Source organism: Oncorhynchus tshawytscha, linkage group LG07 (assembly GCF_018296145.1).
Source record: "Oncorhynchus tshawytscha isolate Ot180627B linkage group LG07, Otsh_v2.0, whole genome shotgun sequence".
NCBI lineage: Eukaryota > Metazoa > Chordata > Actinopteri > Salmoniformes > Salmonidae > Oncorhynchus > Oncorhynchus tshawytscha.
The window spans coordinates 58189219-58215105 of record NC_056435.1 but is presented as its reverse complement, the minus strand read 5'-3'; the positions used below and the strand labels follow the sequence as shown (position 1 = coordinate 58215105).

At 43.0% G+C, this 25887-nt stretch overlaps 1 protein-coding gene across 2 annotated transcripts in view; it reads right to left on the bottom strand.

Annotated features, from left to right (window-relative positions):
• Positions 1–19755, bottom strand: part of cast (calpastatin) — a 108356-nt gene extending 88601 nt beyond the window's left edge. Inside the window, exons 1-2 of one of the 2 annotated variants that reach the window (XM_042324698.1) lie at positions 19605–19755; positions 17392–17481 (exon numbers count right to left, since the gene is read on the bottom strand). In XM_042324698.1, coding sequence (XP_042180632.1) covers positions 17392–17481; positions 19605–19658 — 144 coding nt within the window. In that variant the 5' untranslated portion in view covers positions 19659–19755. Of the gene's footprint in view, positions 1–17391; positions 17482–18834; positions 18949–19604 lie in introns of those variants that run through there. The other variant, XM_042324701.1, reaches the window with a different exon arrangement.
• Between the last annotated feature and the right edge of the window lie 6132 nt (positions 19756–25887).

The following is a 25887-nucleotide window of genomic DNA, read 5'->3' as shown; positions in this document are numbered from 1 at the left end:
TTGTGGCAAACTTTAAACTACACTTTTTATGGATATCTTTAAGAAATGGCTTTCTTCTTGCCACTCTTCCATAAAGGCCAGATTTGTGCAATATACGACTGATTGTTGTCCTATGGACAGAGTCTCCCACCTCAGCTGTAGATCTCTGCAGTTCATCCAGAGTGATCATGGGCCTCTTGGCTGCATCTCTGATCAGTCTTCTCCTTGTATGAGCTGAAAGTTTAGAGGGACGGCCAGGTCTTGGTAGATTTGCAGTGGTCTGATACTCCTTCCATTTCAATATTATCGCTTGCACAGTGCTCCTTGGGATGTTTAAAGCTTGGGAAATCTTTTTGTATCCAAATCCGGCTTTAAACTTCTTCACAACAGTATCTCGGACCTGCCTGGTGTGTTCCTTGTTCTTCATGATGATCTCTGCGCTTTTAACGGACCTCTGAGACTATCACAGTGCAGGTGCATTTATACGGAGACTTGATTACACACAGGTGGATTGTATTTATCATCATTAGTCATTTAGGTCAACATTGGATCATTCAGAGATCCTCACTGAACTTCTGGAGAGAGTTTGCTGCACTGAAAGGAAAGGGGCTGAATAATTTTGCACGCCCAATTTTTCAGTTTTTGATTTGTTAAAAAAGTTTGAAATATCCAATAAATGTCGTTCCACTTCATGATTGTGTCCCACTTGTTGTTGATTCTTCACAAAAAAATACAGTTTTATATCATTATGTTTGAAGCCTGAAATGTGGCAAAAGGTCGCAAAGTTCAAGGGGGCCGAATACTTTCGCAAGGCACTGTACCTCGAACCCACGCCACTCCCATTGCACCATATACCTCAGGACACAGGAGTGTGAGAAACGAAGTAAGACCAGATGACTGAGATTGTGAAAGAACTCTATGGTACCTGTAAAATGATATTGAACGAACCAAGCAGTGAATTATATCTTCAGTGCATTGGTCAGGCAATAGATACAGTATGTAAACACATAGGCTGGGTTTAGACCAATGACGTATATAAACTCTGAATAGTATGCATTGGCCATTGAGAGGAATGAATGGAATTCTACAGTATTTAAATTACATTTTTCAAAGATAAATGTACCTGTATTTTTGTTGTTGTCATGGGGACAGTAACATTAGTACTCTCAACAACAAAAATACTTTAGCTCACATGATATGATTTAAAAGTGTGCATTAAGGTGTCTAATGTTTTTTTAAAGTGTCAAAAACGAATGTAGACGAATGTAAATGCATTTCTATAGCTTTCAAAATATTTTTTTTTACAATTGAGGAGTGCTAATATCACTGCGTGGTGGCTTCAATACAGCACCCCCTGTCAGTCATCCAGAGTTTTATACACAATTGTTTTTATTTCCAATAATTGGTATTTTGACCAATAACATCAGATAATTTCACATCAGATCCTTTTCATAGCTGATCTAAGTGGTCAAAAGACCAATTAGTGAAAGAAAGATCAGAAGTGGGATGCCTGTTTAAATGCAGCCAGAGTAACCATTTTAGAACCTGGAGGCACCTGTTGCTATTGCAGATCCCACTTCTGCCACCAGTTGCATCTAAATGTGGCCTCACTACTCTTACAGCTTACATATTCAAACATACATAGATAGACACTGAGACACACAAACACACATTCCAGACTTGTCTTGTCCACACATCATCAAGCACACTCACGCTTTCAGACATACCTTTAAAGATTTGTTGTGTAAGATCACCAAGCCTGTAAAACCAGCTGTTGCACCTAGGGGAACAACATAGACATACTGGAACCTGTTTTGTTTTTACTTTATTTTCCCTTTATTTAAGCAGGGAGTCACCATTGAGACCAGGGTCTCTGTCACAAGGGAGCCTTGCCTACACAATTTCTTATACAAAATGTAAAATCAAATACAATATAAAACAATTAAAATACATCACAACACAAATATTCAACAAAAACAATTACATTCCTTAATTAGAAGGTCCCCAATCTATATTTTAAATTTTCAGAGTGGCACCAGAACATCCAATTTAAATGTATTTTTTAGTTGGTTCCAGAAATGAGGTGCTTTAAAACGGATTTACCTAGTTCAGTGGAGACCCGAGGAACCTCAAGAGTTATACCAAATCTGTTCACAAGGTTGGTTCTTTTATATCTTAACAGAGAAGTTAGCTAAGACGGTAGCTTGTGTAGTCGAGTTCTGTAAACAAAAAGGGAATAATGAAGTGATCTACGGGACTTTAATGAGGACCAGCCAACCTTTTAATACAGGATGCAGGGTTGAGTATTAAACCTGTAACCTGTGATAAAGTGAAGGGCGCTATGGCAGATGGATTCCAAAGGTCTAAGGCTGCTGCAATCTGATAAATGGTGTCACTATAGTCAAGAACTAGCAGGAAAGTTGACTGTAAATTTTGCTTCCTGCTATTTAGGGACAGGCAAGATCTCTTTAAAAAAAATCCCCACTTGAATTCTTAGCTTATTAACTAGCTCAGCTGTTTTTTAGTTTTTACATAAAGTCTGTCAATCCAAATGCCGAGATATTTATAGGCGGGAACCCAATCGATGGAAAAACCATCTAATGAATAAATATGTAGTCCATTTGAAACATTTTTTGCAAGAATTACAGAACAATGTGTTTTTAGTCTTGCCCGCATTAAATACAACTTCTAAACCAACCAGGGCTTTCTGTACGGCAACAAAGTCAGATTGCAGCTCGAACATTTTTTTTCTCTTCACATTTTCAAACAGTCCATTTAAATTGTCCAACGGTGCTATACATTTGGGTGAGGTTTTTTTTCTTGCCTGAGTAGCCTCATTTCACTGCCAAAAATAAAATTAAACCATATAGTGTTCAGCGAAATAAAAGCACAATGTCAAATACAGGGGGCCTAGTCAAATAATTAACGTCCATTCACATTAACCTTTACTCTTTCACGGGAATTCCACGGACGGTCTGTATGTAGTCAAACGTAGCTGCTGCTCATGTGGGTATCTGTACTGATGGCGCAAAAGCCAAGACAGGGAGACATAGTGGAGTGGTAACGCGTGTGGAAGCAAATACACTGAGAGGCTCTTGCTGCCAGGGGAAGGCCTGACAGCTTGAAAGACGTTTTGGACACTACAGTGAACATTTTTTACTTTGTTAAAGCAAGGCCCCTGAATTCTCTTGTATTTTCTGCACTATGCAATGATATGGGCAGCGACCACGTACCGCTGTTACAACATACTGAAGTGCGCTGGTTATCAAGTGGCAAAGTATTGACACGTTTTTTTTGGAATTGAGAGACGAGCTTTAAGTTTTTTTTACTGACCATAATTTTTACTTGTCTATACTGCTTGCATGATGACGAGTTTCTCATACAACTGGCCTGTCTGGGTGATGTTTTTTCTCGCCTGAATGATCTGAATCTAGGATTTACAGGGACTTTCCGCAACTACAGTGCCTTGCGAAAGTATTCGGCCCCCTTGAACTTTGCGACCTTTTGCCACATTTCAGGCTTCAAACATAAAGATATAAAACTGTATTTTTTTGTGAAGAATCAACAACAAGTGGGACACAATCATGAAGTGGAACGACATTTATTTAGATTTGCAGTGGTCTGATACTCCTTCCATTTCAATATTATCGCTTGCACAGTGCTCCTTGGGATGTTTAAAGCTTGGGAAATCTTTTTGTATCCAAATCCGGCTTTAAACTTCTTCACAACAGTATCTCGGACCTGCCTGGTGTGTTCCTTGTTCTTCATGATGCTCTCTGCGCTTTTAACGGACCTCTGAGACTATCACAGTGCAGGTGCATTTATACGGAGACTTGATTACACACAGGTGGATTGTATTTATCATCATTAGTCATTTAGGTCAACATTGGATCATTCAGAGATCCTCACTGAACTTCTGGAGAGAGTTTGCTGCACTGAAAGTAAAGGGGCTGAATAATTTTGCACGCCCAATTTTTCAGTTTTTGATTTGTTAAAAAAGTTTGAAATATCCAATAAATGTCGTTCCACTTCATGATTGTGTCCCACTTGTTGTTGATTCTTCACAAAAAAATACAGTTTTATATCTTTATGTTTGAAGCCTGAAATGTGGCAAAAGGTCGCAAAGTTCAAGGGGGCCGAATACTTTCGCAAGGCACTGTATATTCAACGCGCGGGACAAAATTGAGGCTATGATTAAGAAGTTGGTGCTCTTCTCTGTCTGCATTAACAAGGACAACACACAGGTCTTTCCATCATTGTATGATTTTTTGTGTGCAAATGAACTCAACCTTATGTAAAATGTGATAAAGCGAAGCACCTTAGTGAGTTGTGTGCGCAATTACACAGGTACTTTCCCAAAACGGATGACACAAACAACTGGATTTGTTATCCCTTTCATGCCCTGCTTCCAGTCCGCTTACCGATATCTGAACAAGAGAGCCTCATCGAAATTGCAACAAGTTCTGTGAAAATTTAATCAGAAGCCACCTCCAGATTTCTGGATTGGGCTGCGCTCAAAGTATCCTGCCTTGGCAAATCGCGCTGTTAAGACACTGATCCCCTTTGCAACCACGTACCTATGTGAGAGTGGATTCTCGACCCTCAATAGAATGAAAACTAAATACAGGCACAGACAGTGTGGAACATGATTTAAGACAGACTTTTTCCAATACAACCCAACATTGCAGAGTTATGTACATCCTTTAAAGCACACCCTTTTCATTAACCTGTGGTGATTTATTCACAATTTGGGTTTTATGTAAGGTTTTATGTAAGATGGTTAAATAAAGAGCAAAATTATTGATTATTATTTGTGCGCTGGTCCTATAAGAACTCTTTGTCACTTCCCACAAGCCGGGTTGTGACAAAAACGCACTCATTCTTATGTTTAATAAATGTATAGTATAGTGTGTGTGGCAGGCTTACAATGATGGCAAAAAAAACATTTGAGTGCGGGCTGACCCTAGTGCGAGAGGGGGTACGCAGCTGGAGGTTGAATGTTTGAAGGGGTACGGGACGATAAAAAGTTTGGGAACCAATGATCTAGAACAAGCGTAGCAGCTGAAACTATGCAATGTCCAGGTCTAAATCCAGACTGGTGAACATTTAGAATAGAATTAGAAGTTTAAAGTTATTAGCTGAGAGTTGGCCAAGGATTCTAAAACTTTGGAAAAGCAAGATAACTAACGTCCAATTTCTCTAAGTCAGAATGATCTCCTAATTTGTGTAGGGGGGACATGAGCCATTTCCTAAATCTTAGGGATAACACCAGAAACAATTGTCAAGTTAATATAGGTTAAGTATTCTGCAATAAGTAGGGATCAAGATAATCATTGATTTTTGCAAGGCACTTAGTACATCATATACATAAAATGGTTAAAATGAAACTAGAGAATGTGTATCTGGGATTGCATAATTTAATATAGTCTGTTTTGAGGTGAATAAGGTACTCCCAGAAACTATTCTTTCAAATTGATGGCCAGCTGAGGCAAAATGGTCATTTAAAAACCCCAAATGGTGGCGTTTTGTTTCAGAGATTTGACTACTTTTGTCCACCAAGTGTCGGTAATAATCATTGTGAACTACCACCAGCTCGATTTGAATCACTTGATAAGATATATTTAAATTAAAGTCAATAACATGAAGCAAATCTAAATTCTCTGAAGGGAATTAGTGTGCACATATTTGAATGTTGTGCATGTATGTACTTTTGTATGTGCCCTCCATGCATGTCTGGGTGCATTATTGAAAGCTAGAAGATTGTGACAGTCTGCTCTGGGGCAGGTTAGTGTCCACCCTGGTTCTATAAGGGCACAAGGTGAGACCCAGATGCAAACACGGGAGGCAGATGGTTAGAGTCTTTGTAGTTTATTTATAATCCAAAAGGAGTAGGCAAGAGAATGGTCGTGGACAGGCAAAAGGTCAAAACCAGATTCTGAGTCCAAGAGGTAAATAGTGGAAGACAGGCTCGATGTCAGGGCAGGCAGGTTGGTATGGTGTCCAGGAAAACAGGCAAGGGTCAAAACCGGGAAGACAAGAAAAAGAGAATAGAAAACACGCTGGTTGACATGAAAACATACAAGACGATCGAACTGGCATAGAGAGACAGTAAACACAGGAATAAATACACTCTGGAAAATAAGCAACACCTGGAGGAGGTGGAGACAATCACAAGAACAGGTGAAACAGATCCGTGTGTGACAGTACCCCCCTCCCCCTTTAGGGACGCCACCTGGCATCCTACCTGGGCACATACCTGGCTGACCAGGGTGTCGGTGGCGAGGGGCTCTTTTCCAGGTATGCCGACAGAGATCGACGAACATCTGGGCTGAAGGTATGTTGACCTCCACTTATTGCTCTGGAAAGAGCAGGGGCTGATATCCCACGGAGCATTCGAAGGGGGACAGTCCAGTAGCCGAGCAGGGGAGAGTCTTCCTGGCATATTCCACCCAGACCATTTGCTGACTTGAGGCAGTGGAGTTACTGGCAACAAGACACCGGAGTACCATCTCCATATCTTGATTAGCTCGCGCCGACTGGCCGTTGGACTGGGGATGAAACCCGGAGGACTTGCTGGCTGACAACCTGATAAGGGTGCAGAACGCCATCCAGAATCGGGACGAAAACTGAGGACCCCGATCTGAGACAATGTCGACCGGGAGTCCATGGATTCGGAAGACGTTGAGCTGGGCCGTCTCCTTGGCGGAAGGTCATTTAGGAAGAGGGATAAAATGGGTGGCCTTGGAGAACCTGTCAACCACCATCAGGAGTGGGGTGTTGCCATCTGACGGAGGAAGCCCGGTAACAAAATCCAGGGAAATATGGGACCAGGGGCGATGAGGAACAGGAAGTGTCTGACGGAGACCAGACGGAGCTTGACGTGGAGTCTTGCTTTGGGAACACACCATGCATGCAGCGACAAAGGCCGAGACATCAGGAGCCATGGTGTGCCACCAGAAGCGCTGTCGGAGAAAAGCCAGGGTATGACGAGCACCAGGATGACAGTTAAGCCTGGGGGAGTGATCCCATTCCAGGGCTTGGGACCGAATCAGGAACGAACATCCGGTTAGCCACGCCTCCCCAGAGTCCAGCTGGGAATGTTGTGCTTTGCGAAACAGAGCCTCAATACCCCAGACAACCGCAGCCGCCAAACATGAGGCATTTTACCAGCTGATTAGCTGTTATTGTCTCACCCGTTGTTGTCTTAGTTAACTCTCCAAATCAACACCTGTGATTACGTTATGCCTCGCTGTATGTCTCTCTCATTTGTCAATATGCCTTGTATACTGTTGTTTAGGTTAGTTATCATTGTTTTAGTAAACAATGGAGCCCCTAGATCCACTCATTATACCTCTGATACCTCCTTTGTCCCACCTCCCACACATGCGGTGACCTCACGCATTATAACCAGCTTATCCAGAGATACAACCTCTCTTATCATCACTCAGTGCCTGGGCTTACCTCCGCTGTACCCATACCCCACCATACCCCTGTCTGCACATTATGCCCTGAATCTATTCTACCACGCCCAGAAATCTGCTCCTTTAATTCTTTGTCCCCAACGCTCTAGGCGACCAGTTTTGATAGCCTTTAGCCGTACCCTCATCCTACTCCTCCTCTGTTCCTCGGGTGATGTGGCGGTAAACCCAGGCCCTGCATGTCCCCAGGCACCCTCATTTGTTGACTTCTGTGATCGAAAAAACCTTGGTTTCATGCATGTCAACATCAGAAGCCTCTTCCCTAAGTTTGTTTTACTCACTGCTTTAGCACACTCCGCCAACCCTGATGTCCTTGCCGTGTCTCTGAATCCTGGCTTAGGAAGGCCACCAACAATTCTGAGATTTCCATACCCAGCTACAACATTTATCGTCAAGATAGAACTGCCAAAGGGGGAGGAATTGCAATCTACTGCAGAGACACCATTTGTGAATTGATTGACATTATCCTGACCAACGTGCCCTCTAAATACACCTCTGCTGTTTTCAATCAGGATCTCAGCGATCACTGCCTCATTGCCTGTATCCACTCTGGATCCGAGGTCAAACGAACACGCCCCATCACTGTCAAACGCTCCCTAAAACACTTCTGCGAGCAGCCCTTTCTAATCGACCTGGCCCAGGTATCCTGGAAGGATATTGACCTCATCCCATCAATCGGGGATGCCTGGTCATTCTTTAAAAGTAATTTCATCACCATCTTAGATAAGCAAGCCCTGTTCAAAAAATGCAGAATTAAGAACAGATATAACCCTTGGTTCACTCCAGACCTGACTGCCCTTGACCAGTACAAAAACATCCTGTGGCGGAATGCAATAGCATCGAATAGTCCCCACGATATGCAACTGTTCAGGGAAGTCAGGAACAAATACACGCAGTCAGTCAGGAAAGCAAAGGCTAGCTTTTTCAAGCAGAAATTCACATCCTGTAGCTCTAACTCCAAAAAGTTTTCGGACACTGTAAAGTCCATGGAGAACAAGAGCACCTCCTCCCAGCTGCCCACTGCACTGAGGCTAGGTAACACGGTCACCACTGATAAATCCATGATCATCGAAAATTTCAATAAGCATTTCTCAACGGCTGGCCATGCCTTCCTCCAGACTACTCCAACCCCGGCAAACAGCTCCGCCACCCCTGCATCTACTCGCGCAAGCCTCCCCAGCTTCTCCTTCACCCAAATCCAGACAGCAGATGTTCTGAAAGAGCTACAAAACCTGGACCTGTACAAATCAGCTGGGCTAGACAATCTGGACCCTCTATTTCTAAAACAATCCGCCCCCATTGTTGTAACTCCTATTACCTGCCTGTTCAACCTCTCTTTCATATATTCCGAGATCAATAAAGATTGGAAAGCTGCCACGGTCATCCCCCTCTTCAAAGGGGGTGACACCCTAGACCCAAATTGTTACCTATATCCATCCTGCCCTGCCTATCTAAAGTCTTCAAAAGCCAAGTTAATAAACAGATCACTGACCATTTCGAAATACACTGTACCTTCTCCGCTATGCAATCCGGCTTCCGAGCCGGTCACGGATGCACCTCAACCCCGCTCAAGGTACTAAACGATATCATAACCGCCATCGATAAAAGACAGTACTGTGCAGCCGTCTTCATCGACCTGGCCAAGGCCTTCGACTCTGTCAATCACCGTATTCTTATCGGCAGACTCAATAGCCTTGATTTTTCTAATGACTGCCTTGCCTGGTTCACCAACTACTTTGCAGACAGAGTTCAGTGTGTCAAATCGGAGGGCATGTTGTCCGGACCTCTGGCAGTCTCTTTGGGGGTACCACAGGGTTAAATTCTTGGGCCGACTCTTTTCTCTGTATATATCAATGATGTCGCTCTTGCTGCGGGCGATTCCCTGATCCACCTCTACGCAGACGACACCATTCTGTATACTTCTGGCCCTTCCTTGGACACTGTGCTAACTAACCTCCAAACGAGCTTCAATGCCATACAACACTCCTTCTGTGGCCTCCAACTGCTCTTAAACGCTAGTAAAACCAAATGCATGCTTTTCAACCGTTCGCTGCCCGCACCCGCCCGCCCGACTAGCATCACCACCCTGGACGGTTCCGACCTAGAATATGTGGACAACTATAAATACCTAGGTGTCTGGCTAGACTATAAACTCTCCTTCCAGACTCATATTAAACATCTCCAATCAAAAATCAAATCTAGAATCGGCTTTCTATTTCGCAACAAAGCCTCCTTCACTCACGCCGCCAAACATACCCTTGTAAAACTGACTATCCTACCGATCCTCGACTTCGATGTCATCTACAAAATAGCTTCCAACACTCTACTCCGCAAACTGGATGCAGTCTATTACAGTGCCATCCATTTTGTTACCAAATCACCTTATACCATCCACCACTGCGACCTGAATGCTCTAGTCGGCTGGCCCTCGCTACATATGCGTCGCCAGACCCACTGGCTCCAGGTCATCTATAAGTCTATGTTAGGTAAAGCTCCGCCTTATCTCAGCTCACTGGTCACAATAACAACACCCACCTGTAGCACACGTTCCAGCAGGTATATCTCACTGATCATCCCCAAAGCCAACACCTCATTTGGCCGCCTTTCCTTCCAGTTCCCTGCTGCCAGTGACTGGAACGAATTGCAAAAGTTACTGAAGTTGGAGACTTTTATTTCCCTCACCAACTTTAAACATCAACTATCTGAGCAGCTAACCGATCGCTGCAGCTGTACATAGTCCATCTGTAAATAGCTCACCAAATATACCTACCTCATCCCCATACTGTTTTTATTTTATTTACTTTTCTGCTCTTTTGCACACCAGTATCTGCACTTGCACATCATAATCTGCTCATTTATCACTCCAGTGTTAATCTGCTAAATTGTAATTATTCGCTCCTACGGCCTATTTATTGCCTACCTCCTCATGCCTTTTGCACACATTGTATATAGACTTTCTTTTTTCTACTGTGTCATTGACTTGTTTATTGTGTTATTGGCTTGTTTATTGCTTACTCCATGTGTAACTCAAATCAAATCAAATTTTATTTGTCACATACACATGGTTAGCAGATGTTAATGCGAGTGTAGCGAAATGCTTGTGCTTCTAGTTCCGACAATGCAGTAATAACCAACAAGTAATCTAACTAACAATTCCAAAACTACTGTCTTATACACAGTGTAAGGGGATAAAGAATATGTACATAAGGATATATGAATGAGTGATGGTACAGAGCAGCATAGGCAAGATACAGTAGATGGTATCGAGTACAGTATATACATATGAGATGAGTATGTAAACAAAGTGGCATAGTTAAAGTGGCTAGTGATACACGTATTACATAAGGATACAGTCGATGATATAGAGTACAGTATATACGTATGCATATGAGATGAATAATGTAGGGTAAGTAACATTATATAAGGTAGCATTGTTTAAAGTGGCTAGTGATATATTTACATCATTTCCCATCAATTCCCATTATTAAAGTGGCTGGAGTTGAGTCAGTGTCAGTGTGTTGGCAGCAGCCACTCAATGTTAGTGGTGGCTGTTTAACAGTCTGATGGCCTTGAGATAGAAGCTGTTTTTCAGTCTCTCGGTCCCAGCTTTGATGCACCTGTACTGACCTCGCCTTCTGGATGATAGCGGGGTGACAACTCTGTTGTTGTCTCTGTCACACTGCTTTGCTTTATATTGGTCAGGTCGCAGTTGCAAATGAGAACTTGTTCTCAACTAGCCTACCTGGTTAAATAAAGGTGAAATAAATAAATAAATAAATAAATAAATAAATAAAAAGGGAGACAGGTCTCTTATTCCGAGGGTGTGGCAGCAGAACTGTACCGGCGGGAAAGGGCGTCCGGCTTCACATTTCTGGACCTTGGGCGGTAGGAGACGGTGAAATTAAACCTAGTGAATAACAGAGCCCACCAGGCCTGCCTAAAGTTAATGCGCTTGGCTGCGATATTCCAAATTCTTGTGGTCGGTCCAAACCAAAAATGGATGTTCCGCCCCTTCCAGCCAATGCCTCAACTCCTCCAGGGCCATCTTTACTGCTAGGAGTTCCCAGTTGTCAACATCATAGTTCCTCTCCGACGAGTTGAGATGATGGGACATGAAGCTTTTGGTCCTGGACGGATCACTGGGAAAGAACGGTCCCTACTCCCACGGTGGAAGCGTCAACCGCCACCACAAACTGACGGGTCGGATCCAGATGGATGAGGGCAGTGGTGGTTCATTGCTTCAAATCCACAAAAGCCTTATTTGCTGCTGGGGACCATGTGAACGGTACCTTGGGAGAGGTGAGTACAGAGAGGGGAGCCGCAAGGTTGCTGTAGCCCCGAATGAAATGGCGGTAAAATTGAGAAACCCCAGTAACCGCTGTTGCTGCACCTTGGCCGTGGTTTGTGGCCAATCCACCACTGCTCACTTTTTCCAGATCCATCTGAATATTCCCTTCAGAGATGTATCCCAGAAAAGTGATTATGGAGCAGTCCTCTCGGAAACACCCATCCTCAGGGACTTCCGGGTTCCCTCAGAGGTAAGCGAGCCACTGTGGATTAACTAGTGTGCCCGAGACCAGACCTGTCACTCCTGCGTTCCCTTAGGCGTCCATAAATTCTAATGGTGAGGGCAATGAGGGAGTCGAGGTCCACCGGTAGTTCCGAGTAGCTAGCTCATCTTTTTTTTGTTGTTGAATATTACCCCCTTTTTCTCCCCAATTTCGTAGTATCCAATTATTAGTAGTTACTATCTTGTCTCATCGCTACAACTCCCGTGTCAGAGGAACACCGTGCACTGCGCCCGGCCCGCCACAGGAGTCGCTGGTGTGCGATGAGACCAGGGTATCCCTACCGGCCAAACCCTCCCTAACCCCGACGATAGGCCAATTGTGCGTTGCCCCACGGACCTTCCAGTCGCGGCCGGATGCGACAGAGCCTGGGAGCAAACCCAGAGTCCCTGGTGGCACAACTAGCGCTGCGATGCAGTGCCCTAGGCCACTGCGCCACCTGGGAGGCCCCAGCTAACTCATCTTTTACCACCTCAGATAATCCGTGAAGAAAAGATATGGAAAAAGAGACTCCGGATTCCAGGTACTCTCGACGGCCAACATGCGAAAATCAACTGCGTAGTCTGCCACACTACAGGAGTTGATGTAATTCATGACGTTTACTGGCCGCCTCTCTCCCGGATACTCGAATACCTTCCTCACTTCTGCCATGAAATTCTCTAGATGACAACACATGGCGGATTGTTGCTCCCAAACTGCCGTAACCCAGGAAAGCTTCCTTCCCGACATTAGCGTAATAACATAGGCTATCTTAGATCGGGCTGAAGGAAACGAAGATGGCTGTAGCTCAAAATTAAGAGAGCCCTGACAAAGAAAACCCCAGCAGGTACCAGGATCTCCAGAACATCGCTCCGGTGGTGGTAAGCGGGGTTCTCGGGGAGCCGGGGTAGGCTGTACAAGGTCACCACTAATAGGGAAAACAAATTACTGGGTGATTGGGCTTTCTCAGAGGTAGCAGACAGCCTCTGGGCTAACTCCCTGATTTGCTCCATAATCTCCTTAAACCCTTGGTCATGGCGTTCCGTCAAGGAACGGAGCCCTTCCAGATGGTCTTGTAACAGCTCCTCATGTCTCCCAATAGTGGATCCCTGCAGGGAGACAGCGTGGCGGAGCTGGTCCAAGTCTGCTGGGTCTGTCATGGCCAGTTCATACTATAAGGGCACAAGGCGAGACCCAGATGCAGACACAGGAGGCAGGTGGTTAGGGTCTTTGTCACACAAGGTGCACCTGTGTAGTGATCATGCTGTTTAATCAGCTTCAGATTTGAGTGAAATAAGCTTTTTGTGCATATGGAATATTTCTGGGATCTTTTATTTCAGCTCATGAAAAATGGGACTAACACTTTACATGTTGCATTTATATATTTTTTCAGTATATGTTTAATGCAAGCAATAAGCAGAATACATTATTGGTGGCCTCAGTGCCTGTGTGGTTCAGCACACATATGCCAGAGTCAGCATGGGTTCCAATCTAAGATCAACAAAATCGTTTTTGGATAAGCTCAAATGCACAAATATATTGACAGCTTTATAAAATGAATTATTAAAGCCTCATAATACAGGCTTTCATTCCACAAGGATGACATCAAATGCCGGCATCAAACTGAAAGTACAGCAGTCAATCACCTGATGGCCCAAATCAGCTCATCAACTCGGCCAGGGAAACACAAACAGTAGCCTGTTATTGTTTTTCACACCTTTTAATGGTTGACAATGGATAGGCTAATGGCTGGCCTACAGAATGTATTGGAATATGATCTAATAACAAAGGGGATATTGCAACCATTGATGGCACTAGATTAACGCCAGCTGATGTCTTGTTAAACCATCAATACGTGATAAATTCACGGGCACAGCTGATCTTAATTGCAAACATCATTGGTCATCTCATTCCAGATCCCTAAAAGATGCTGTCGGTGTTAGTCTAGCTTGCAACCAAAGTCTTTCTGGTTGGTTTTATCATCGGAATAACTTAGTTATTTTGGAACAGACTAAGGATGATTTATCCATTTGACAAGCATTCCTTATAATATAAAGTATTTCCTTGTTTACAAGGGCAAATCTACTGTGGCAATTTACCCAACACATTGTATGAATGAAACTAATGTTGGTGTAGCCTACTGTTATTATTTTATTTGTGTCCTATACATGTTATCCATGAAATACAACTGTCTTTAAAATAAAAGTGTCTGGTATGGTCATTTCTTATCAAGATCGAGGGTAAAATATCCCTGTACTGTCCATATTTTAAATGTGTAACTAAGTCAAGTCAATTTTGTTATTTTTCAAAGCAACGCTCCACGCTCCATTGGCTACCTCACTATTCTCAATGTCATCTTGTTTTACATCTGATATTATAGGCCTGTGTGTAATTTGTTTTGATAGGCTAGAGTAGGCCATAGTTTAGGTGTAGCCTGCTGTGCGGCTGCATTTTGGATAAACTTGACATCTGTATGTCGTAGTGGAGACCAATATCTATCTTGTGTTATTTAGCTATATGAAATGCCACATGTTAATATGTATGGATGCATTTCAGATACATTTGTGTAGATTGGAATGTTGTTGTAACATGACCTACAGGCCAGCAATAGCAGTAGAACATGTATTAATAATCTGTCTTGTGCTTTTTTTAACCAGCTGGCACTGGTCCGAGTGACTCGACTGCCCCTGCACGGAAAGAAAACTGTAGGTTTTCAAGCTCATTTGAATTTCATGATGCGCAGAAAAATATCTGTGACAAAAGAATGATCAAATTAAGACCCAACATCTGTACTGGGCTGTGTTCCCTTGGCCTGGGCTGCGTGTTTCTGTCTGTGTAACTGGAGTCTCGGGTGAAGTGGGGCTCCTCACTATATTTAGATACATGTCGTTCATTACAGTCCCATACTGCTCCTGTCACCAGACCTGGAACCACTGCCAAACGCTATGTCATAAGTCCCCTGGTCCCCTCATAAATCCCTTCAGCTAGAAATGAATACAGGTCTATTCAGGAGTATTTCTGTCTGTAATAAAGCCCTTTTGTAGGGAAAAACTCATTCTGATTGGCTGGGCCTGGCTCCTCAGTGGGTCATCCTATGCCATCCCAGGCCCACCCATGCCCAGTCATGTGAAATCCATAGATTAGGGCCTCATTTATCTACAAGTCCATGCTAGGTAAAGCTCCGCCTTATCTCAGTTCACTGGTCACGATGGCAACACCCATCCGTAGCACGCGCTCCAGCAGGTGTATCTCACTGATCATCCCTAAAGCCAACACCTCATTTGGCCGCCTTTCGTTCCAGTACTCTGCTGCCTGTGACTGGAACGAATTGCAAAAATCGCTGAAGTTGGAGACTTTTATCTCCCTCACCAACTTCAAACATCAGCTATCTGAGCAGCTAACCGATCGCTGCTGCTGTACATAGTCTATTGGTAAATAGCCCACCCATTTTCACCTACCTCATCCCCATACTGTTTTTATTTATTTACTTGCTCTTTTGCACACCAATATCTCTACCTGTACATGACCATCTGATCATTTATCACTCCAGTGTTAATCTGCAAAATTGTAATTATTCGCCTACCTCCTCATGCCTTTTGCACACATTGTATATAGACTCCCCCCTTTGTTTTCTACTGTGTTATTGACTTGTTAATTGTTTATTCCATGTGTAACTCTGTGTTGTCTGCTCACACTGCTATGCTTTATCTTGGCCAGGTCGCAGTTGCAAATGAGAACTTGTTCTCAACTGGCCTACCTGGTTAAATAAAGGTGAAATAAAAAATTAAAAAATTCATTTTTTTATTTAGATTGACTGATTTCCTTATATGTACTGTAACTCAACAAAATCTTTAAAATTGAGACTAAAAACTTGTACAGAAGTAAGAACCAAAAAAACAAAGTCCCAGAGAGCCTTGTGAAACCAACTCACTGAGATTAGTGTGAAATTAGCAGCCTGCATGAACACCTGTTGCACCACTCATTCCTGTAACTGAGCACATGCCTCTTTACCCCACTCGAGGGCGATAAAGTCTCCAGAGTGAAAGTCTGGCTGTTGACTCCCAGGCGAACATACTGTACAGTTCTGTGAAAAAGTATTTGCCCCTTTTATAATTTTCTCTACTTTTGCATATTTTTAATACTGAAATTCAAATCTTCAACCAAAACCTAATATCAAGGGAGCCTGAGTGAACAAATAACACAACAATTGCATAATTATTTCATTTATTTCATAAACAAAGATATGCAACACCCAATGCCCCTGTGTGAAAAAGTAATTGCCCCCTTACACTCAATAACTGGTTGTGCCACTTTTAGCTCCAACCAAAAGCTTCCTGTAGTTGTTGATCCGTCTCTCACGTCGCTGTGGAGGATTTTGTCCGACTCATCCATGCAGAACTGCTTTAACTCAGTGATATTTGTGAGTTTCCAAGCATGAGATACTCGTTTCACATCCTGCCACATCTCAATTGGGATTAGGTCCTGTCTTTGACTAGGCCATTCCAAAGCTTAAAATTTGTTGCACTTTTTGTTCATGGTCCCCCATTTTAGAAGAGCAAAAGTATTGGGACTAATTCAACTACGTGTATTAAAATAGTTAAAATTAAAGCATTTGGACCCATAAGTTTACAACCAAAAGGACAAAAAAATGCTTCACTGTCCTGTCACATCTGCTCCTGCAATGCCCTCTAGTGCTCATCCTGTGTCTCCTTGACCTGCCACCCCAGTGCTCTCTCCCTCTGTGTGTGTGTGTGTGGGGGGGGAGACAGGCGTGCCGGATTCAGGGCAGATCCCCACCAGCTGCAACCTGTTCCCTAATCAAGACCTCTGCATATACTCAGTCCTGCCTCTTCCACACTGCCAGATCGTAATCTCTGCTCAGTCAGTCCATGTTTCTAGCCGGTTGTTCCTGGTTTCCCTTGCCTGATGCTGTTTTCCGCTCTGCTACAGTTCTGTCCGCTCTGACTCTGGTCCCTGTCTCCAGTCCCACTTCTTGTCAGTCCTGCTACTCTGTCCTGGATTCCCCACTCTACGGCTCCCTTGGATTCCACTCCGGACCTGCTTACTGTGGTCCTACACCTCTCGCTCCAGCCTCAGCCTCGGCACCTGGTTTCCTGCAACCCGCCTTAGCTTCCCTTGGCCTGCACTCAATCTTTCCCCTGTGTTTCAATAAATACCTTGGTTACCTCATCCCAGTCTCCGCATCGGAGTCTGCTCTTGGGTTCACCTGTTCTGCTCTGCATGACAACTTTTTACGGGAAAGGTCTTTAGTTCTCAGTCAGTTATTCATCACATAAGTGTAGTTGAGTGCACCACATATGCACTAACAGTGGTAATTGGCATGTGTATCCGCACCATGATGTGAACATTGTTTAGAAGGGTCTTACCTGAGCCTTAGAGGCTGCAGCAGCTCGATTATTATAGGGCCTGTCATCCACCTGCTGCTCTCCAAGTGTGGTACTAGAAGCTGTTCTCTGCTGCAAAAGACACACACATGTTCCTGTTCAGAAAGCTATACTGGAAATATATAAATACACGTTGAAATGATTTAAAATAAATCCCTAAAATAAATTTTTTGATACTAAGTGCATTAATTCCATTAACTGGGAATTATAAATATTGAATTCAATTGAATTTCACAGATGAAATGTTTTTACAATTCCATACAAACAGTCCAAACAATTTAATTCCAATTAAATTCCAATTCTGTGAAGATTGTTGAAATTCAAATTGAAATACAATAACTAACTGTACCCTTGGAAAGTTCTAAGGTCTGCTCTTGTTGTTGGCTATCTACCCGAGCATTCCGTTACAGCCACAGAAAACCACCTGGGTCTGGGAAGGAAGTGGTCATCTCCACCTATTGTTGTCTGATAGGTTACTAGCATTGTTTTGGATATTACAGTAAAGTCCCTAACTTTCAGTAAAGCCATAATTGTTATGAAGCCAATGAAGTAATGCTCCATTTTCTTTGAAAGCCGGGAACGTCGGGTTGATTCCTGCTGGGGCCACCCATACAGACAATCTATACACGCATGACTAAGTCTCTTTGGATAAAAGCATCTGCTAAATGCCATTTATTATTAATATTATTATACCCATTTATTATATTCTAAGAGTGACATTTTCCTGTCATAACAGCCAACTTCAAGCCAACTAACATAACCCTGTCAAATTATACTGTAAAAAGTTCAATCAAAATTCAGATGGTGGTATGTAACTGCCATATTGGTGTCACAAATTATTTTTTTATTTAACCTTTATTAACAAAAATTATCTCCTTATGTGCCAATATGTGCAAGTGAAGATGTAAATAACAAATAATGAATCTGTCTCAATTTGAACTTGCACACTCAGGAGATGTTCAGAGACTGGATATACTGTAATGTTTTATCCAAATAAGAGTTAAAGGTGATCGAGTGATCAACACCAATGTCTCTCCATACCTGTAAAATTCCAAGCAATGGTGCCTGCAGCTGAATGTGTATTTTATCATATATAAAGTTTAAACAGTCACACACCCTACTAAATAATGTTCTAGCCTGTCAAGAAATGTGTCCCAACCCTTTTTTATGCTACATAACATGTGATTCATTTCACATCAATAGGCTTCTTGTGTATTCTACTACTCATTGTAAACTAATAAATCAACTTTACCAAGACAATAGTTGGAATGGCTGTTTTGTTTCCAACAGTGGAAGTATTTTAAGTGTCTTTAATAATGCTGCCTCAGATGGAGATGCACATGCCCAGATATATTACTGCCTGAAGGATATTATGTTAATTTAGACGTTGAATGAGAAATAGCTGGCTAATAGCCATATACTCACAAGGCTCATCCAATAGGCAGCATACGCCATGGGAAAAACTGTGAGAAGCAGTTAAGATGAGAATAATCGACTATAGCCTACGGATACCGCTGTCCGAACATGTGTAGCATCTAGTCTAGCCTGTTTCCCGTGTCATTTTTAGGCAGAATTATTTCCCATGCGTTTCGGGAACATAACCACTCCCTTATGTTCAAACAATGTTACAGTAGACTGATAACGATCTTACCCTAAACGAAGTGTCTACATGGGGCGGTTGTGGTGTCGTCAAGAGACTGCTAGGTTTGCATTCTACGGCATTTGGCTTTATTTTTTAGATAAGTTTAACCGACGAGTCTATCGTTTCCGCATAACCAATTGACAGTCGAGTGTTGAACTGCATTCACAGCCTTTCATCCAAAACCATAATATGTGTATTGGGTTGCGCAATTCGTGCGTAAATGCAAAATCACGTTTTTTTAAAAGCTTCAAACAAAGCAAGATTCTTGTAATATAGCCTATTCCTTTATCCATAAGGATATCAGCAAATAGTTTCTCAAAGTTTGTTACAAAAACTATGACCTTTACCTGGCTACGAGTTAGATGACGCCAATTGAGGCAAAACTCGCGCTTACTCGTTGGACATTCCTGCATCCAAACGCATGCATGTGTTGGAACGTTGCTTTATCGATTGCACAGTTATGGCCACCTCTAGGTCTAGGTCTCTTAATTTTAAAATAGTTGACTGAAAAAGTAGCCTAACCTGCAAAAAGAATTTTAAACGGAAAACTCACCTCCTGTGACTTTTTATGATGGCCATGGGCATGGCTTCTCTTTTTGTGCGGCATTGCTGGAACGCAAATATCTTATTTTCTATTGCCAAAGGTTAACGGTGGCCCAACAGATATACTTCTGTGAACAGAATGAGTCAAATCTGCCCCTCTGTTGTGAAAGTACTTGCCCCTCCCGCCAAGAACTATTTCTTCACCTATGTTTTTGCTACGTTGCCTATGACAAAATCTATTTGCTCAAATGAAATCAGTGTGTGTGTGTGAGTAAATCAGGGGGTTTAAGTGCTTAAAGGGGCAATATCCAGTTATTACATCATTTTTTAAACTTATAAATTAATGATATGTAACCATTGATTCTTGAAGAATATAAATGCCTCATGAGCTTAGTTCGACTGTAGTACCCCATCAAAACCCCAAATATACGCTTGTTTTACTTCAATGCTTGTAAACAAAGTAAATGTAAACAAACACTACATAGCCTCAAAACATGGTTAGAACTATACGTTTGCTATCATGGATCGTCAGTCATTGCATCCATAGCTCTGTCTATGAATTTGAGATTAGTTACATTTCTCCGGCCCCATTCCCCAGCTATCTACCGAAACAAGGCTTCAACTGCTGATTAACGCTTTACGAAACTGAGGCTTTTGTATTTAGTTTCTTATCAGATATTACCCCTCCTTGCTGTAGTTCCCCAGTAACTGTAATAGCTCAACAAACACATACACAGTAGCCTAATTTGAAACCACATCCCAATCATGTGTTTAGTGGAGTAAAAAAGTAAGACAGGGAAGGGTCAAAGCCAAATCCTCAAGCATAGGTTATATTTGGTATCCTGAGTGGCGTAGCGGTTAAGGCACTGCATCTCAGTGCTTCAATTATCACTACTGACACCCTGGTTCAACTCCAGGCTGTATCACAATTGGTTTGGCTGATCTATCAAACAACTGATGTGGCTCTACACATATGCTCTTTATGCAATCACATGTTATTGATGACAGCTTCACTAGTGTATTGTTGGTCTAATAGTCAGTTGTCTTTTTATCTAGATTGTGGATTTTTCTTTCTTTCGCTTAGGCTACTAAATGGAAAGAGAAGTTCTCTCGGTTGTAAACATACTCTTTGAGCTTTCACAGTCTTTCAGACCAGAGTGAGAAGCCTGCGCCATCGTCTTGGAACACCTTACAAAATACTTTTAAACTGGAAAAACTTGTCCCGATTGGTGTTTTTAAATCACTGATGACGGATTGTAATTCTTTTGTAATGACTTGGTGCTGCCTATCTTGGCCAGGGCGCTCTTGAAAATAGATTTTACTCTCAATGAGCCCTTCCTGGTTAAATAAAAATAAAAATTACAGCCATTTGGCAGCACCTCTCACCTCCACCCTGTTCCACTGAACCCCTGAGACAGAGGCAGCATTCTGGGAACTCAAGCCCCGTTTCACTTCCTCACCTAGCCAGACCCAGAACTCCAGTTCATCGTCGAGGTGGACACCTCCGACTCCAGGATGGGTGCTGTTCTGTCTCAATGATCCCCTCTGATCAGAAGCTCCACCCATGTGCATTCTTTTCCCGCAAGCTCTCACCTGCAGAAAGAAATAGGCATCTGGAACTCTTGGCAGTGAAGCTAGCTCTTGAGGAATGGCGTCACTGGCTGGAGGGCTCGGTTCTCCCCTTCATTGTGTGGACGGACCACAAAAACCTGTCCTACATCCAGACCGCCAAACGTCTGAACTTCCGGCAAGCCAGCATTGTTCTTTGGGAGATTCAACTTCACACCCACTTATCGCCCCGGATCTGGGAATACCAAGCCTGACTCTCTCTCCCACCAGTTCACCACCGACAACACAGGTTCCGAGCTAGAGACCATTGTGCCATCCACCTGCATCGTTGCTGCTGTCTCCTGGGAGATCGAGTCCCGTATTCACCAGGTTCAGCAGAAACATCCTAACACAGGTAATGGTCCTAGAAAGGCTCTATTTGTCCAAACTGAACAGGACATCAGTGGGCCTTGTCCGGGCACAAAGATATTACATTTTTGGCCAAGGTTCATGATTGGGATAGCCTATCCATTGCTGTGAGCAATACAGTGCAGCTTAATTTTATATACACCATCCCAGCAGTACAAAAACTCTTGAAGGAAGTACATCCTCTTAGAAATACAACTTTGCCCTGTGCTTCTCCAAGCATGCACTTCACCTAGGCCTATAGACTATATTATTTAAAAACATGGCTGACATTTTATGGGCTCTTAACCAACAGTGCTATTTTGTTTGTTTTTTCGCATTGTTTATAACTGATCTTGTACATATTGCTGCTGCTATGGTCTCTTATGACCGAAAATAGCTTCTGGACATCAGAACAGGGATTACTCACCTTGGACAAATAATATTTCTTAAATGAGTCGGACGAAAGGGATTTATTCCAGACACCCGAACAGGCCCTCATCCCCGTCATTCGCAGGAGAAAGAGACAGAGGTTTCATGGAAGGAGATCGGGGTGCTTTGTGAGGATCCGGCTACGAGTGGCTAATCTGCCTTTGCCATCGGTATTACTGGCCAACGTACAATCGCTTGATAATAAAGTGGATGAACTACAAGCATGTATATCCTACCAATGGGACATTAAAAACTGTAATATCTTATGTTTCACCGAGTCGTGGCTGAACGACATGAATAAGATATAGTTGACGGGTTATATACTGTATCAGCAGGATAGAACAGCAGCCTCTCGTAAGACAAGGGGTGGTGGTCTATGTATATTGTAAACAACATCTGGTGCACGATATCTAAGGATGTCTCAAGGTTTTGCTCGCCTGAGGTAGAGTATATCACGATAAGCAGTTGACCACACTATCTACCTAGAGAGTTTTCAACCATGTTCTTCGTAGCTGTCTATTTACCACCACAAACTGAAGCTGGTACTAAGACCGCACTCAATGAGTTGTATACGGCATAAGCAAACAGGAAAACGCTTATACAGAGGCGGCTCTCCTAGTGGCCGGGACTTTAATGCAGGGAAACTGAAATCCGTTTTACCTCATTTATACCAGCATGTTAAATGTGCAACCAGAGGGGAAAAACTCTAGAACACCTTTACCCCACACACAGAGACGGTTACAAAGCGCTACCTTGACCTCCATTTGGCAAATCTGACCATAATCGACCCACCTGATTCCTGCTTTCAAGCAAAAATTAAAGAAGGAAGCACCAGTGATTCGGTATATAAAAAAGTGGTCAGATGAAGCAGATGCTAAACTACAGGACTGTTTTGCTTGCACCGGCTAGAATATGTTCCTGGATTCTTCCAATGGCATTGAGGAATACACCACATCATCAGTCACTGGTTTCATCAATAAGTGCATCGATGATGTCGTCCCCACAGTGACTGTACGTACATACCCAAACCAGAAGGCGTGGATTATAGGCAACATCCACACTGAGCTAAAGGGCAGAGCTGCTGCTTTCAAGGAGCAAACTCGAACCTGGAAGCTTATAAGAAATCCCGCTATGCCATCTGACAAACCATCAAACAGGCAAAGAGTCAATAAAGGACTAAGATCGAATTGTACTACACTGGCTTCGACGCTCGTCGGATGTGGCAAGGATTGCAAACAATTACAGACCACAAAGGGAAGCACAGCCGAGAGCAGCCCAGTGACATGAGCCTACCAGACTGGCTAAATTGCTTCTATGTTCGCTTCGAGGCAAGTAACACTGAAACATGCATCAGAGCATCAAAAGTTCCGGACGACTGTGTGATCATGCTCTCCAACGCCGATGTGATTAACACCTTTAAACAGGTCAACATTCCCAAGGACACAGGACCAGACGGATTACCAGGATGTGTACTCCGAGCATGCACTGCCCAACTGGCCTGTGTCTTTACTGACATTTTCAACCTCTCCCTATCTGAGTCTATAACATGTTTCAAGCAGACCACCATAGTCCCTCTGCTTAAGAACATTAAGGTCACCTGCCTAAATTACTCTCTATTATTATCTATGCATAGTCACTTCAATAACTCTTCCTACATGTACATATTACCTCAATTACCTCGACTAAACTGTGCCCCCGCATATTGACTCTGTACCAGTACCCCCTGTATCTGGCCTCGCTATTGTTTTTTTACTGCTGCTTTTTAATTATTTGTTACTTTTATTTCTTAATTTTTTAAAGGTATTTTTCTTAAAACTGCATTGTTGGTTAAGGGTTTGTAAGTAAGCATTTTCACTTTAAGGTATACACCTGTTGTAATCAGCCCATGTGACATGTGATTTAATATTAACTCTGAATGCTGATTGGCTGACAGCCTTGGTATATGAGACGTTAGCCACAGTATTTTGGCCATACACACCACACCTCCTAGTGCATTATTCCTTAAGTATAGGCTATGGATTGTTTGATTGAGACCACACTAGGCGCACTTGATATTGCACATCCAGGGATGAGGGGCAGCATTGGGCAAACATCGAGATATAACAAGCAACTCATTCTCAAACACTGAACAATATGACATTCAGGCCTCTATTTCCGTCTGGCGTTAAGACGGCGCTTGTGTCAAACCCCCGTTAGTTTGTAATTTCGACCTGTTAAAGCCAGTGCTCACTGATAGGCATATTTAAGACTAACCAAAACCTGGTTTTAGCGGTAATGCGGTAGTTATTGGCAGGAATTTTGACAGCAGAAATGCAGCTTATCCAGCCATGACGCACTTTGCCCATATGCGCATGGAACAAGAGTAGTGTGCTTTTGGTGCCTGTATACCTCATATTTAGAAACATAAAAAACAAATGTTTTTACCATTTAGTTTTATTTTATTAAAATAACAAGCCTAGCCTCCCCTCTCAATGAAGGCCATTTTCTTTTTGTCCTGCCCAATGCAATCAAGTAGGCTAGTCAATACCGTCGATAAAGGGGTTGGTTCGTTACACCACTTGGAAATAAATCTTAATCACCAGCTTTATTAAAATATCAAGTTTGAGAGGAGCAAAACAGTGAGCTGACATTTCCTTTTTATCTACAGTATGTATTGTTGGTAGGCCTATATTAAATGCATTGGAGGTACTTAAAACCCCCTCCATGATGTAGGCTACATGTTTCCATGCCCATCATGAAACTAAATGAGAACCTTGGTGAATACCGGTAAACCTCGTATATAGAAGATATTTTCCTGTAACAATTGCTTGTTTCCCAGTTCCCATTTTTAGGAACCAAATCCCTCCATAGGCTACTCTTACCCTAGGCCAACTATAAAGAAGGCTGGTTCAATTGTGATGGGTTTTCTTTTTATCCTGGTGATTTTAGGATATAGCTGTGCCCTGGACACAATATGTGAGTTGATTGCACCCCATCTATCTTCAGAGCTCGTACTGTTAGGTGACCTAAACTGGGACATGCTTAACATCCCGGCAGTCCTACAATCTAAGCTAGATGCCCTCAATCTCACACAAATGATCAATGAACCTACCAGGTACAACCCCAAATCCGTAAACACGGGCACTCATAGATATCATCCTGACCAACCTGCCCTCTAAATACACCTCTGCTGTTTTCAACCAGGATCTCAGCGATCACTGCCTCATTGCCTGCATTCGTAATGGGTCTGCGGTCAAATGACCACTCCTCATCACTGTCAAACGCTCCAAAAAACACTTCAGCGAGCAGGCCTTTCTAATCGACCTGGCCCGGGTATCCTGGAAGGATATTGACCTCATTCCGTCAGTAGAGGATGCCTGGTCGTTCTTTAAAAGTGCTTTCCTCACCATCTTAAATAAGCATGCCCCATTTAAAAAATGTAGAACCAGGAACAGATATAGCTCTTGGTTTACTCCGGACTTGACTGCCCTTGACCAGCACAAAAACGTCCTGTGGCGTTCTGCATTAGCATCGAATAGCTCCCGCGATATGCAACTTTTCAGGGAAGTTAGGAACCAATATACACAGGCAGTTAGGAAAGCAAAGGCTAGCTTTTTCAAACAGAAATTCGCATCCTGTAGCACAAACTCCAAAAAGTTCTGGGACACTGTAAAGTCCATGGCGAACAAGAGCACTGTCATCCCCGTCTTCAAAGGGGGACACTCTAGACCCAAACTGCTACAGACCTATATCTATCCTACCCTGCCTTTCTAAGGTCTTCAAAAGCCAAGTTAACAAACAGATCACCGACCATTTCGAATCCCACCGTACCTTCTCTGCTATGCAATCTGGTTTCCGAGCTGGTCATGGGTGCACCTTAGCCACGCTCAAGGTCCTAAACGATATCATAACCGCCATTGATAAAGACA